We start from the raw sequence: 15,283 nt of genomic DNA on the forward strand, positions 1-15,283 counted from the left end.
GCCAGTATAACAGCAGGCCCCTGGCCCATGCAGGGCTCTCCAGAGCTGGCAAGAGTCAATTCTCCCAGCTGCCTGGCACCTGGTGCCTGGCGCACAGGGGTTCTGGGCCCGGGAGCACGGGCGGGGCAGGCAGACCGCTCTGACAGCCAGGAGCTCAGAGGGACTCCAAGGACGAGGGACCCTGAGGCGGAGGGACGCCGTGTGGGGAGAGGGGCTGCAAGCAAGCGGCAGAGTAGTGGAGGGCCTGCAGGGTTCGCCCACCACCCAGCCCTGGGATCCCGACCCAGCCCCATGGCCACCGAGACTCGGGCTGGCGGGGACTCAGCGCTGCGCCGCCTCCTGAGGCTGCACCGCACGGAGATCGCCATGGCCGTGGACAGCGCCTTCCCGCTGCTTCACGCGCTGGTAGACCATGACGTGGTCCCTGAGGACAAGTTCCAGGTGGGCCCTTGGCACCCAGGCCCCGCCCACGCCCACCCACACACCAAGCGACAGCCCCAGGACTAGTGCCTCCCAGCCTCCCCTTAGCCTCTGCCCACAAGCCAGGGTGTGGACCTGAACAGGTATCCAGCGGCCCCCTCCCAGCACCTCCTGACCACCAGCACCCCTATGCTCTCCCCATGTCCCAGCCACAAGCCAGAAGTGGACACAGCCACTGGCCCTCCTGCGGCCTCACCCAGGAGCCAGGGGATGCTCCCAGGACCAGGTGCAGGTGCCCTGCCTCTCACTGTCCACACTCCTGTAGCCACAGTCCCCAGGAGCCGGGGAGGGGCCGGGCGGCCAGACTTCCTGCAGTCCCCTCCAGCTGCCTCCAGCCTGATGGGAGAAGCAGCGGTGCGTGCCACTCAGCCGGCCCACCCGGCTGTTGCTGCAGGAGACCCTGCGTCTGAAGGAGAAGGAGGGCTGCCCCCAGGCCTTCCACGCCCTCCTGTCCTGGCTCCTGACCCAAGACGCGGCCGCCATCCTGGACTTCTGGAGGGTTCTCTTCAAGGACTACAACCTGGAGCGGTATGGTCGGCTGCGGCCCATCCTGGACAGCTTCCCCAAAGGTGGGCCCGGCTCCGGGCTGGGCTCCTGTTTGGTTCAGCCTTGCTGGGATTGGGGCAGCGGGTGTGAGGTGGAGGGTGTGTGTAGGGGTGTTGGGGAGGCCCTAGGTAACCTCCGAGGACTCCTGGATTCTAAGAGGCAAAGGGCAGAGTCCTTGTCCACCTTGCTCTGAGGGTGTCCAGTCCTGTACCCCTACTCCAAGGAAAGGCTCTAGGATCTTGCTCCTGCCCATGAGCTGCAGATGTGGACCTGAGCCAGCCCCGGAAGGGCAGGAAGCCCCCCATCAGCCCCAAGGTCTCGGTGCTGCCTCCCAGACCCCCCACCAAGAGGAAGGCCCCAGAGGAGCCTCGAGCCGCCCCAGCAGCCCTGACCCCAAGGGGCACCTCCAGCCCAGGTACCCAGTGGGAGGAGCTGTCCATGGTCACAGTCTCCCTTGGGAGTCCCACACCCCTCTCCTACAGGCTCCAGAGTATCTGTCCACTCACCTGGGCACAGAAACAGCCTGCCTAGGCTGCAGAGGCCACTTTGGTTACTTAGAGGGACAGCCTGGACGGGTCTGTCAGTCGTGTCAGCCCAACACTGAGTCCTTAAGCGCTAAAGGGGCAGGGAGTTCTCATTTTCCTTCTTACTGGTGAGGAAACCAGAGCCCAGGACCATGAAGGAGCCCACAGGGAGTCAGGGCCAGCACCTGATCCCACCTGGTGCCTTCCCACCCGGCCACCAGCATTGTCCCCGCCCCACAGAGGCCCAGCTGCCTCCAGCTCTCCCTTCCAGGCTCCCAACTGAAAGCCAAGCCAAAGAAGCCAGAGGGCACCTCCGAGTCACAGCGCCTTCCCCTGGGGAATGGTGAGCAAAGAGGGCGAGGGGGCCGGGGGTGGGAGCCAGGGGGAGGGAGCCAGGGGGAGGGGGGCAAAGGGAGGGGAGTCAGGGGGGAGGGGAGCCAGAGGGGAGGAGAGTCAGGGGGAGGGGAGCCAGGGGGAGGGAGACAGAGAGGAGGGAGCCAGGGGGAGGGGGGCAAAGGGAGGGGAGTCAGGGGGGAGGGGAGTCAGGGGGAGGGGAGCCAGGGGGGAGGGGAGCCAGAGGGGAGGAGAGTCAGGGGGAGGGGAGCCAGGGGGAGGGAGACAGAGAGGAGGGAGCCAGGGGGAGGGGGGCAAAGGGAGGGGAGTCAGGGGGGAGGGGAGCCAGAGGGGAGGAGAGTCAGGGGGAGGGGAGCCAGGGGGGTGGGGAGTCAGGGGGGAGGAGAGTCAGGGGGAGGGGAGCCAGGGGGAGGGAGCCAAGGGGGAGGGGATCCAGGGGGGAGGGAAGCCAGGGACATGGCATCTAGGGGCAGGGGGTCAGGTGGAGGGCCATGCCCTCAGAGGGCTGGGGGGAGTGGCCAGGCGGGCCTTACTTCTCACTCAAATGGTCAAGCTGTGCAGCCAGACACAGGGAGAGGGTCCCCTGGGGTTCCAGCGCTGGGACCCTCCTCCAGCCCCACCTCCGCCCTGCAGAGCTCCCATCCTCAAGGCGCAGATGTGAGAAAACCATCCCTGCTCCTCACTGGGCACAGCCTGGACTCTCTCTGCCTCTCCGGTGGCCCAGGGCACTTGCCCACAGACCCCCTGTGTTCAGTGCTGCCTAGTCTGGAGTGGGGTTCAGGAACTGTGTTCCCAGTTGACAACCCCCATTTGGGTGGTCCCTTCCCCAGGAATTCAGACCATGTCTGCTGCGGTCCAGAGAACTGTGGCTGTGTCCTCTGGGGACATTCCAGGGGCCCGTGGGGCCATGGAGGGGATCCTCATCCAGCAGGTGTTTGGGTCAGGTAGATACATGGGGTGGGAGGGGGGTAACTGAGGGTCCCAGGCCCCAGGACTAAATGAGGTCCCTCCCCTCTGCTCCCTGGAGGTTCCAGAGCAGACCGGGCTTCAGCAGAGGCAGCTGGCTTCCTACACTGGCTCTGCCGGCTTTGGGGGACAGGACTCTGAGGACTCCTGTGCGGGAGGCCTTCTGCCTAGCCAGCACAGGATGCCCACCGCCCCAGCTCACCTCCTCTCCACAGACGGGCCCTTAGAAAGTTAGTTTGACCTGCACTCTCGGGCACCCACTCTCCATGGGGATGGCCTGCAGACTCGTGTCCAGTCCTCTCACACCCTGGCCGGCCCCAATCCTGAGCCCCAGGGAGTTAGTGAATGACCTACCTACCAGGCGGCCAGTTGCTGGCTGCAGGGAGCCACCTGTGTCTTCTGGCCAGGTCACAGCAGGGCCTACTGGTGGCAGAGCCATCATGTCATTCACTCCACAGTCCTTGCCACAATGTTTCTCTGTAGTGGACACTGGCTGGGGACACAAGGACAGTGACGGTGGGCCTGGGAGCAGATGCTGGCCCTGGTCTCCCCATCAGGGCTGGTCCCAAGGACCCTGTATGAGTGAGCTAGGGATGTACAACAACCCGCCAGGCCGGCGGCCTAAACAGATCCCCAGAGCAAGGTGTGGACAGGCCATGCCCTCTGCAGGCTCTGGGAAGGTCCCTCCTGCGCCCCCTGTCTGGGGCTGCTGTGCCCCTTGTGCTTGGGCTGTGGTGGCCTCTCCCTGTGTCTCTTTTTATAAGGACACCAGTTATTGGATTTAGGGTCTAGTGTGACCTCATCTTAATCAATTGCATCTACAAAGACCCTATTTCCAAATGGAGTTCTTTTCTGAGGTTCTGGGTGCATGTGAATTGGGGGACCTGTCCAGTTTAGCACAGTGCCCAGAAGAGAATCCTCCCCGTGCCCAGCACTCAGGCCTGACTTGACTGGGACAGGAATGGGGTGGTGGAGGGGCAGCAAGTCTCAGCTCACGCAGCCTCTCTTCCCCATACCCTGACCCCAGTGACTGGCTGGGGCTGTGGGAGGCTGAGCCCAGGACAGCTGGCATCTCCTCCCAGGGGGCTCCAAGAAGTGCATCCAGGTTGGGGGGGAGTTTTACACTCCCAGCAAGTTTGAAGACCCTGTCGGTGGTGGGAAGAACAAGGCTCGAAGTGGTGGTGGCCCGAAGCCTCTGGTCCGAGCCAAGGGCGCCCAGGGCGCTGCCCCGGTACGCAATGTCCTGACCTGCCTGTGGGAGGCTGGGCCCTGGGGAGGCTGGGGTGGGAATCTGTCCCCCTTCGCACCTGGTGACAGTGCTGCCCTTGGGCCTGGGGCTCTGCTAGGCAGCTGGGGACTGTTGCCGAGAGGCACCTGGTGCCAGTGGCCGCAGGGTTCCCTCACTGCCCAGGTCCCTCCACGGTGGCCCTCTTCTCCCTTGCAGGGTGGAGGTGAGCCGAGGATGAGGCAGCAGGACAGGGTCCCCGTCCTTCCAGCCATCCTGGGTGAGCCCCAACTCCAGCAGGTAATGCCCTAGGCCCTGCGAGAAGACCTGCCTCGCCCATGCCCCCCGGGCAGGTCCTTCTGAGGCCGCTGTGTCCCGGGCACTTGGGTGCCTGAAGTACAGGGGCCAGAGCTCCTGCCCAGGCGAGCTTCTCCTTCCTGTGCCCCTCCTTCCTGGCCGTGTTTTTCTGATAACACACAAGTTTCAGATGCGTCTGAAAAGTGAGGTGCTCTTAAGCTTTTAAAATCAGTGTTGGTCCAGGTCGTGTGAGCTGGGTGGTGGGCGGACCTGCTACCAGCCAGAGTTGGAGGATCCCCAGGGAGGTCCAGCTGTCCTTGGCTCCCAGCACTGCCTCTTGGGGAGGTGGATGGGTGTGGCTGGTGTCTGCCATCCTCGGTCACAAATCCCAGCACTTGGTTCCAGGCGCTGTGCTGGCCTCGGGCATGCAGGGTGGGCAGTCCTGTCCTGCCCTGTAGCAGTGCTCTGGCTGTCCCGCACCTAGGAAATATGGCCATGAGTGTGACGGTCACTGCAGGGCCAGCCCGGCCTGGGGTTCTGGAGGACGTGCTGTCTGGACCCCTACGTGCAGGATGCACACTGCCCAGGCAGAGGCACAGGGTGGGTGGAGGCCCAGGGGCGGGAGCAGCAGGTGCCTGAGGCTGATAGGAGGCTTCCTGTTGCCTGGTGAGGAGGGGCTGCCTGAGGGTGGGGTGCAGTCCAGGGGCCGCCAGGAACCAGGGGCCCAGGAGTGAAAGGGCTTCTTCGAGAAGGATGGCCCTGGAAGGTCAGTCAGGGATACAGCCTTAGAGGTGGACAGGCTGGGGGCCAGCAAGGGGCTGGGAGGGACTTGGGAGCGCAGGAGCCCGAGGTGGACTGCAGGTGAGCTGCCCCGGGGAGGGGCTCTCGGGACGGGTGCCCCCTCCCGGGGTCTGCAGGGTCTCTCTCCCCTGCACCAGAAGAACGAAGACGAGTGTGCCGTGTGCCGGGACGGCGGGGAGCTCATCTGCTGTGACGGCTGCCCCCGCGCCTTCCACCTGGCCTGCCTGTCCCCTCCACTGCAGGGGGTGCCCAGGTGAGCCTGTCCCCACCACCCAGGTGAGCCTGTCCCCACCCCTGCGGGGGGTACCCAGGTGAGCCCATCCCCACCCCTGCGGGGGGTACCCAGGTGAGCCTGTCCCCACCCCTGCGGGGGGTGCCCAGGTGAGCCTGTCCCCACCACCCAGGTGAGCCTGTCCCCACCCCTGCGGGGGGTTCCCAGGTAAGCCTGTCCCCACCCCTGCGGGGGGTTCCCAGGTGAGCCTGTCCCCTCCCCTGCGGGGGGTGCCCAGGTAAGCCTGTCCCCACCACCCAGGTGAGCCTGTCCCCACCCCTGCGGGGGGTGCCCAGGTGAGCCTGTCCCCACCACCCAGGTGAGCCTGTCCCCACCCCTGCGGGGGGTTCCCAGGTGAGCCTGTCCCCTCCCCTGCGGGGGGTGCCCAGGTAAGCCTGTCCCCACCACCCAGGTGAGCCTGTCCCCACCCCTGCGGGGGGTGCCCAGGTGAGCCTGTCCCCACCACCCAGGTGAGCCTGTCCCCACCCCTGCGGGGGGTTCCCAGGTGAGCCTGTCCCCACCACTGCGGGGGGTTCCCAGGTGAGCCTGTCCCCTCCCCTGCGGGGGGTGCCCAGGTAAGCCTGTCCCCACCACCCAGGTGAGCCTGTCCCCACCCCTGCGGGGGGGTACCCAGGTGAGCCTGTCCCCACTCCTGCGGGGGGTTCCCAGGTGAGCCCGGCCGGCTGAAGCCACTCTGCCAAGGCCACCCCCATCCACAGAGGCCACCATCCACGGCCCTGCACGAGAAGACACCCCACAAGGCTCTGGACCACGGAGGGGGACTCAGGCCCTCCTGGTGGGGCTTTGGTCCAGGACACGGGCTGCGGGCGGGGCCTGGGTTCTCACCTCGTCACCTGCCTCCCTCCTGGCCACACAGTTCGCCCAGGTCAACAGGATCCCTGAGGGCGGCAATGCCCCAAGCACGAGGCCCAAGGCAACAGTGGCCCTGCTATCCCAGCTGGCCTCAGGCCCCAGCCCCAGCCCAGACTCTCGGGGCATCCTAAGCTCCCAGGTGGACTGGGGAACAAGGGGGCCACAGAGTAGCAGCCCCCAGGGCTGTTGGGTATCACTGGCCACAGCATGAGCCCCTGTCCTTGGTGGGAAGCCTTCTCAGTCCATGGCCTGGGGTCTGTGGGGAGGGGTGGGTGGCCGACGGATCCAGAGACCCAGGGTCTGCCCCAGGCTCTGCCCAGCACTTGACTTCGTCTCTCTGAGCCTCGGTCTCTGAGCTCCCATCCCTGAGAGGAAGGGGTTCCGCCAGGTCCTCCCTCTGCCCCGCGTCCTGGCGTCCTTTCCCCTCCCTCTGCCCCGACCACCTACTGTTCCTGGGCACCATTCCCTGTGGAAACGTGGGTGGTCCCACTGAGGGAGAGCCCACCAGCAGGGGACCCTGTGACAGGCAGACACAGACCGCTGTAGGATACTGGGCACTGGAAAGTGCAGCACTTGTAGGGGACACTGACCACGCTGGCCAGGGCCACCCCACCAGGGGTCAGTATCCCCCTCCAGCACACTCCTGCCAAGGGCACTTGTGGCCTGGGCCACTTCCTGACCTATAAAAGGACATGGTGGCATGAGGAGTGCCCAGGCCTCCTTGCCTGTGGGTCTGGGAGTCCATCCCTGGTCTCTGCTTTGTCCTGCATGCTTCTGACTGGTGGCCACATGAGTAGTGGCACCTGGAGGTGCTCACGCTGCCTCCAGGGGAGAGTCCAGCAGGGCCTGCCCCAGGACGAGGAGCACCAGCCTCCAGAGCCACCTGCGGAGCCCACGGTATGCCCAGGCCCCCCCGAGGCTGGGTGGCCCCTTCCTGTCTCCTGCCCCTCTGAAGTCCTAAGCCTGGTCACTCCTTGGGTTGGGCCTGCCCCAGGTAGAACTGTACCCTTCCCCTGCCTGATCAGTCAGACTCTACAGTCAGTACTGTGCAGGAATCTCCTGCAGGGCCTGGGAATCTACCCTTGCCCTGCTCTGACTGGGGTCCTCAGCTCTGTCCCCCAACATCCTTGGGGCTGCACTGTGACCACTGATAACACTCCAAAGGTGTGTGGAGCTTCTAATGCAGCAAAGCCCAAGGGTTATGATTGCACCCTGTTGCTTGCTCGGTGTTTGCTCTGGGGCCCTACGGCTGCAGGGCACCATGTTCCAGATGGGAAAGGGCCAAAGACCTTGCCGAGGGTCACAGAGCCTGGACTGCATCAGGCCTCTACTCCCAGAGCCCAGCATAGGGTCCCTTTCCCCAGCCCCAAGTTCCAAGGTCCTTCTGGTCACTGACTACCAGGTGGTGACCAGTAGTGTTTTGCAGTCCCTTGAAGTGCTGACTCTTGGATTCCAGGTCCCCCTGGGACTGAGGCCAGCAGGAGAGGAAGTGAGAGGCCTGCCCAGGGAGCCACCCCCTGCTGTGGACACTGCTCTCACCTATGCACACCTGCTTGCCCCACCTCCCACAGTCACCCTGCCAGTGCTGGAGCCCTCTGCTCTGTGCCCCTCCCTGATGAGTGCCAACCCAGAGGGGCAGCAGGTGAGTGAGGGAGCAGCCCTGGGGGTCAGGCCACTGTCTTCAGGGGGCTCCAGACTTGAGGGCAGTTGGATGGACCAGAAATGGGAGAAGGGATTGTGCCAATAGTGAAGACACATCTTCCACCATACCTGGGAGAACTGGAGTAGGAATCGGAGGGGGTCAGGGCTTGGGGAGTCCTCTGCCAGGAGGAAGCAGACTGGCCAAGGGCAGGGGGGTGGGAGGCTGCTGGGATACACAGGCTCTGTGGGCTGTGGGAAAAGGGACGCGGAGTTGGGTGGGGGGCCTCCAGGATGGCTCTCAGCTGGGGCGACACCCTCTCCACTTCCAAACACCCATCCCAACCCGGGCACCCGGACACCACCAGCGCCCGCCCTCGGGAGGTCCAACTGGCCGAAAAGTCGGCAACTTCACAGGTCCCGCCCGCCCCAGCCTCTCTCGCCCCGAGGCAGCGCAGGGGCCCTAGAGCAGCAGAGGGCTGGTTTCTGCAGGCTGCAGCCCGAAGGAGCTGGGGTTGTCCCTGCGCTCCGGGACTTAGGAGCACGGAACCCAGTGCTCTCCAGCCGCCAGGCGCAGCCTTGCGTTTCCCACGGGCGCCCCGGCCTCCCGGGGACTGACCTGCCGTCTAACCTCCGGGGGGTCCCGAGGCAGGGTGCGGAGAGTCCGGGTTCGGTCAATGCCCTCGCTCCCAGTCACCCGGCACTATCGCTCTGGTGCAGGGTCCCGCGCCCGGAGCGCGGTGCGGAGTGTGCGGGGACGGGACTGACGCGCTGCGGTGCGCGCACTGCGCCGCCGCCTTCCACTGGCGCTGCCATTTCCCGGCAGCAGCCGCCGGGCCGGGGTGAGTGAGGCGGCCGGCCGGGCCGCCAGGGCTGGGGAGGGAGGGCTGGCGACCCCCCCGCAAAGGGCGCCCGACCCTGCCCAAGCCTCTGCGCTCCTTCGCCAGGACCCGCCTGCGCTGCAAATCCTGCTCCGGAGACCCGGGCCCCGCCCCCGGGGAGGGAGCGCCCGCCCCCAGCCCCGCCCGCCCGGCCCCCGGGCCGGCCAAGGTCAGTGCTGTAGCGAGTGTGGAGGTGGGACCCCGGGGTTGGGGCGGAGACGCCATACCCACTGACCCTGTGTTAGTTTTTTTATAAAAAAGTTTTCTATATACCGACTCTTTTGATAATTTAAATCTACTTAAAAAGGAAATGCCTAAGAGCAACTTTGAAGTCTCCCACGGCCCTGAGAGCCCCCGGGCCCTGGGGCTGCGCAGGCAGAGGGTGAAGGGAGAGAGGGAGGAGGCCGTGGACTGGGGCTGACACGTGCGGCGGACCCCGTGGGACCCCAGTCCTCCACGGAATCAGGACGTGGCGCCTTTTGCAGCAAGGGCGCTTGGTAACCAAGGGCCCAGCCTGCAGCTCTTTCTGCCTGTCTCCATGCCCGCTTGTCAGATGAGATGCCAGATGCACCGTGTCCTGCACAGGAGCCTGCAGTGCTTCTGCCTCTGGCCAGGCACCCGGGACAAGCATCAGAGCAGGACGGCCCCCACCCTCGGGGGCTGGGTGGAACCAGTGGCCTGCCGGGGCCCCTGCTTGTTTTACACGACTCCCCCGTCCCACTGGTGCGCGCTGGGTGTTCAGGGCCCACAGAGCCTGCGCAGAGGCCCTTGCTTCTTAGGTTCCCTGCTGCCAGGGGAAATGCAGCATCAGTGGCCCCCATGCAGCACCCAGGATTGCTCCAGCTCCGCCACCCAGTGCCAGCCCCACCTCTCTGGGCCTGTATTTACCAGACCAGACTGTGTGGAAGAGCTGAGATTCAGCAACTTTGAACTACAAACCCAGCAATTTCATATGATTCAGCATCATAGGGGCCTCTCTCCTGCCTCACCCTGGGCCTGGGTATGGCTGGGACCCTGTCCCCACATGGGCCCTGGCATGCTTGTAGGGCAGAGACTGGCTGGCCTTGGGTCTCCAGCCACAGCGCGGTCCTCCTGGCTAGTTCCCTACGTCCCAGACCTGAGGAACACTTGGGGGCAGGCAGCCCTGAGCTCACTTCTGCCCACCTGCCCCCTGCTGCCGCCTCAAGGGTTCAGCATTAGACCTGTCCCACCTGGGAAGCACCCCACGGCCCCCAGGTCTGTCACCTCTCTGGGGAAGGCTGCAGGGTTGGGTTGAGTCCTCCCTCTCTCGGGTTCTAGGTGGCAGATGACTCTGCTGGTCACGAGCCCGTTCTGCACAGGGATGACCTGGAGTCCCTCCTGAGTGAGGTAATGGTCGCCTGGCCTGTAGCGTCTGCTTCTCCTCCACTGCCCCCACATCAGCCAGGACCCAAGCCCCCACGTGGGCACTGGGAGCACTGCAGGCCCCAGGGCTCCTCAGAGTGGACATCAGGGTTGTCCCTCTTCCAGGAGGGCCAGCCCTGTCCTGTTGGCCCTGCGACGAGCCCCTCCTGCTTCTAGCAGTTCCCCTAGGTCCTCAGAGCCAGGACCCGGAGGCCCGCGGCCACAGCTCTCAGCACCAGCTCATGGTGCTCAAGCCCACCCGTTCCCCAGGCGCACTGGGGTGGGGCTTGACCCAGCACCCCTGTCCCTCCGGGGCGACTCGCATGCCCCTCCCCTCTGTCCACTGCTTCCTAGGAGGAACAGGTAGGTTCCCTGGTTTTCAGGGCCCCGTTGTTTTACAGGAGGGCAAACTCCACCAGCTACTCCCACACCCCAAGTGGCCAGTGTGTCCTCCTCAGTGTCCACCCTGGTCCCTCAGGTTTTCACCCAACCATAGCCCTGCCCTGTGTGGTGGGTCCTGCACAGGCAGGTCTCCATTCTGCAGGTGTCCAGAGACTCCAGGTCCTGTGAGGGACAAGCAACTCAGGCGTGGATGAGGGTGTTACAGCTCTGAGGCGGGGCAGATGTTTGGAGAACCCAGGGGCCTCCCCAGACTCCCCAGTCCTGTTGGAGCCTCAGACCCCTGAGCAGAATAAGGAAGGCTGGCCTGGCCTTACTAGCTGGGAAAAAGCCACCCGAGAGGCAGAACAGCTTTGGAGGTCCTGCCTGTGCTCAGTGAGGAGACTGGACGGGGTCTCCTCCTGGCTGGCCCTGCCTCCTACTAGAGGGTCAGAGGATCACGACTCTGTTTGTGGCGGGGTGGGTGTGGCCTCCCTGAGGTCCTAACACGGCCCTGTTTCTTGCAGCATTCTTTCGACGGCATCCTGCAGTGGGCCATACAGAGCATGTCCCGCCCGCTAGCCGAGGCACCCCCGTTCTCCTCCTGATCCAGGATGGCCCAGGACCCTGTGCCCACATGGTGGATGATGCTGAGCACGCACTCACATGCAGGGGCTCCTAGAGGACAGAGGGGGACATGGGCAGGTCGGGCCAGGGCCAGGAAGAACTGGAGAGTTCCAAGTGCTGGCGATGCTGGTCTTTGGGGGACACAAGACCATCGTGTGTCCTGACATTAAAACCACTTCTGTGGGGCCTGCGGGACTTCGTGCTGGCCTCCGCGGGTGTGCTCCTGCTGCCTGAGGCGCAGGCCGCTGCCTGGAAGCCCCAGGGAAGCTCGCAGGGCAGGGAGCCGCTCCTGTGCCCCTGTAGCAACGTCTGGGTCCTTTGTGGCCCCCAAGACCTTGTGGGGCCTGGTTCCTCCTCTACCCCCAGGACCCTCCTGGTGCCCCTTCCTCTCTCACAAACTCCAGAGGCCAAGCTCAGACCAGTCACGGCGGCCATGGCGGTTCTCTGTGCTGCCTGCCCCCTGGTGCCGCGCGGGGCTCGAGGTCCCTGAGATCAGCCCAGCCTGGCTCCCTCCTCCAGAAGCCGGGGACACATCTTCTGGGTGCCCAGCGTTCCCAGTCTTAGGGCTCCCAGGGGGCTCCCAGTGGAGGGAGGAATCGCACGAGCAAGGCAGTGACCTCAGACAGGTCGACTGCTGGGACACACAGACCAGGAAGGGGCCAGAGGGGCAGAGTGCCCTGCGATCTGGGCTGGAGAGCCCTGGAGGGGAGAGGAGCCGGGGGCGGGCTGGGCCGAGGGCACGGCAAGGCCAGGCCTGTCCTGCTGGAGCCGCATGGCCTGTCTGCAGGACGGACTCGAGATCATGGGACTGGGCACAGCCAGCCATGGTGGGGGCAGGGACAATGGGACAGGGCTGCGCCTTAGTTTATCACAGTAGCTGCCACAGCACTGCCTTGACTTCTGTCCTAGTTCTGACCGTCCCCTACTGGAGTGTGGCTTGGGAGGGGCCCTTGCCCAGCTCCGGGCCACATCCCCAGGTGGAGGAGATGACAGAGCCCTGGTAGCACCCACCGCAGACCTGTGTCAGTGCCCAGATGGGGGTCAAAGGCCGGCAGGCCCCGCCAGGCATGGGCCACCTGCTGGTCTCCTCCTGCCTGCCTTGGAAGGGCTCAGGCAGGGAGCCACAGCTGGAGGTGACAGCAAGGACACGCAGTCCTTGGCCCCTCAGGCCACCACTCCCAGAGGCCACCACTCTTCACATGCATTGGGGGCGAGATGGAGGGACCATGGGGCAGGTCAGGGAGCTGCCCAGGCCATTCCGCACCAAGGAAGTCCCGTCCACGAGCGCCCACAGCCCCCGCCTTCCTCCTCCGTCACGCCCTGGCCAGGAAGTCCTCTAGCCCAGTCCCAGGAGCGCCTGGCGTCCTCTCAGCACGGGGCGGCGCTGGCTCTGCTGGGTCTCACAGCGGGTCCGGGGACACTGGAGACCTGGCTTCCCCGAGTCCCTCTGCAGACAGCGGCTGCGGCCTCCCCAGGGCCCAGGGCTCCCTTTCTGGGGCGGCTGGCTTCCACCTGCGCCGTTTCCTCCACTTGCCGGCTGCTCTAGTGGCTAGAACCCAGTCCCGACCTCCCTGACTAACCACACGCGGGCTCGGCTCGTGGGCGGGCTGGGGCTCTCTGCCAGTGCGGTTCGGTTAGGTCAGAAACCGCGAGACTCCAGTTCTGGGATGTGTGGAGGGAGGTGCAGGTTGACTCCCCCTGGACCTGGGGATGACAGCGGGGGGCCAAGGAGGCTGGGGCAGGGCCCCTCGGGACTTGGCGGTGTCTTAGAAGTCCCCGCTCCTGGTGGCAAGCGTGCCTCCTTTCACCATTGTCTCCATTTAGCATTTCGAAAAGGAACAAAAATCACCGATCCTGAGGTGTTGCTCAGCAGTACAGCACGTGCCTAACGTTGGCAAGGCCCTGGGTTCACCCCCAGCCCTGGAAAAAAGCAAAAGAGAAAGAGAGAGAAAAAGCCCGACCCAATCCCGCCCGCCTCAGGCAGGACCTCGGGTTCCACAGCCCTGGCTCGTCCTCTGCGGAAGCTTCTGGGTGCCGTATGCTGCTCCTGCCCGTCCGTGTGGGGGAGGTCGTCTCCTTCATCCAGTGCCCTCCACTGCTCAGAGGGTGTCTGCCCACGACAGCGTCCAGTGTCTGCCAACAGAGTGAGCAGCAGGTGCAGACATGATAGACCCACTGGAACCTGCAAGCTGCTCCCTCCTCAGAGCCGCCCACAGAACCCGTGGCGCTGTCTGACTTTCCTGGGGCCTCAAGTCCCAGGTGCCCATCTCTCAGTCCTGCAGGCTGGCCTCAGGGATCAAGATGGGGAGGTGGCCTCTCCTCCTTGGCTTGTGGATGGCCTCGTCCCCCTGTGCCCTCCCGGGGTCATCCCCTTCTTAAAAGGCCTCAGGTGGGATTAGGGCCCCCCCTCGCAACCTCACCTGGAAGACCCTGTCTCCAACTAGTCACATTCTGAGGTACTGCAGGCTAGGGCTTCAGCACATGGATTTGGGGACTGTCCTGGACCACACCTGAGTCAGCCTCTTGTGGGTTCTTGACTTGACCTTGACCTCGGGCTCTGTCCTTGGCCCCATAATCCAGTTTTAGCAAGAGCCCTGCACAGTCAGCTTAGAGTATGTCTCCTGGAATTCAATCTCCCCGTTTGCTGATCAGATCCCCCTCCCTCATCCTGGATGGCCGATCACCCCAGCCTGCCTTCAGCAAGGATCTGTTGTCAGCTCGGTCACAGTCCCGTCCTTGATGTCTCTGGAGAGCAAGCCTCCACCGGCCACCGTGCCCTGCTGCGTGGCTCTAAGTCCTTGCTGGCCCTGTGGGTTTGGCCCTGAGTGCCATCTCACTCTGCTGCAGTAGGCCCCTGTGTTTGACAGCTTTTCTTCACTGTGAAAAAATGCCTGATAAAAGCAACTTAGAAAAGGAAAGATCTAATTTGGGTCATGGTTTCAGCTCATGGTTGGCTGGTTCATTGCTTTGAGGCGAGGCAGAACATCATGGTGGAAGGTCAGAAGGAAGCAGCTCAGCTCACTGCAAGCGGAAGGGGGTGGGGGCTGGGGGAGGGGGGGGAGGGGCGGACAAGAGGTGCCTTCCAGGTCTCACCGCCAGTGACTTAACTGGGCCCTTCCACATACAGTTTCCACGTCCTCCCCTAATGCCCTCAAACTATGATTCATCCTGGATCACTCCACTGACGAGGTCAGCGCCCTCATGACCCACACTCCCCAAGAACCCCCTCTGCATGCTGCCGCAGCAGGGACAGCCTTCGACACATGGGCCTCTGGGACGTTCCAGACCTGAGCCACAGCCTCCCCCTAGAGTGAAGTCTGCCTGGCCAGGCACTGCAAAGGCTTGAAGACAGCCCAGGCTGTGGGGCCCGCGTCAACGCTCTCGTCTGCAGGAGACCACTCTGGGCTGATCGAGGGGCCCCTGCTCGGCTTCATGCTCAGCTGTCATGACCCGGGTACCATCAGTAATCTATGAACGGTTATTAGTCCTGCACAAGACCTCCATGTGGGACCATCGGGTTCTGGTTTGGGTCCTTGTGAACAGCAAATGAAGAATCTGGTGGATACAAGCTCACTGGGCTCAAGGAAACTCAGTTATTTCTGGAAATCAATAGGCTTCAGATGGCCAAGTAGGGCTGGAACTCCTGGCTGAGAACGTGGAGGAGACACCTGTCAGCTACGCTCATAGCTGGAGCTCTCAAATCCTCAGTCGGTTAACCTGGGTGCCAGGTCTGCAAATTCCCAGTGATCTCAGGACCAGGGCCCCAGAGGGCTGGGTCTCCATCCTGCAGACCAGGCCTCAGGAGGCCCCAAGGGTGGCTCCTTCCCACCTGCGACTTTCCCTGCACCTGTCCACCTGCACACTGGCTCTGATCAGCAGGGTGGGCAGAGGCACTGGCCCACAAGAGAGGCAGCCCAGGTGAAGGTCATCCTTGGCCCTACCCTGAGGAAGCCCCCAACAGGGACACCCATTCTCAGGGCCCTGGCCTGGGTAAGTGCCTCCCAAGCACCCTTCCACCCCTCCATCTTTCATAGTGTCC

General features: G+C 64.2%; 1 protein-coding gene across 1 annotated transcript; it reads left to right on the plus strand.

The window, feature by feature from the left end:
• Window positions 1-291: 291 nt before the first annotated feature.
• Window positions 292-14,172, plus strand: Aire (autoimmune regulator). The gene is made up of 14 exons (XM_047565543.1): window positions 292-441; window positions 875-1,049; window positions 1,289-1,441; window positions 1,822-1,893; window positions 2,735-2,848; window positions 3,953-4,101; window positions 4,315-4,395; window positions 5,331-5,446; window positions 7,135-7,234; window positions 7,794-7,979; window positions 8,696-8,817; window positions 8,923-9,025; window positions 10,156-10,224; window positions 11,145-14,172. Exons 1-14 carry the CDS (start codon window positions 292-294, stop codon window positions 11,223-11,225), a joined length of 1,671 nt encoding a protein of 556 aa, XP_047421499.1. The 3' UTR covers window positions 11,226-14,172.
• Window positions 14,173-15,283: the final 1,111 nt, after the last annotated feature.

The sequence above is a fragment of the Sciurus carolinensis genome, chromosome 9 (assembly GCF_902686445.1).
Source record: "Sciurus carolinensis chromosome 9, mSciCar1.2, whole genome shotgun sequence".
NCBI lineage: Eukaryota > Metazoa > Chordata > Mammalia > Rodentia > Sciuridae > Sciurus > Sciurus carolinensis.

Coding starts and splice junctions, on each gene's coding strand:
- Aire (XM_047565543.1), top strand. CDS start 292: ATGGCCACCGAGACTCGGGCTGGCGGGGACTCAGCGCTGCGCCGCCTC. Junction 4,396..5,330: donor GTGAGCCCCAACTCCAGCAG/GTAATGCCCTAG, acceptor CCCCTGCACCAG/AAGAACGAAGACGAGTGTGC. Junction 5,447..7,134: donor CCACTGCAGGGGGTGCCCAG/GTGAGCCTGTCC, acceptor CCACATGAGTAG/TGGCACCTGGAGGTGCTCAC.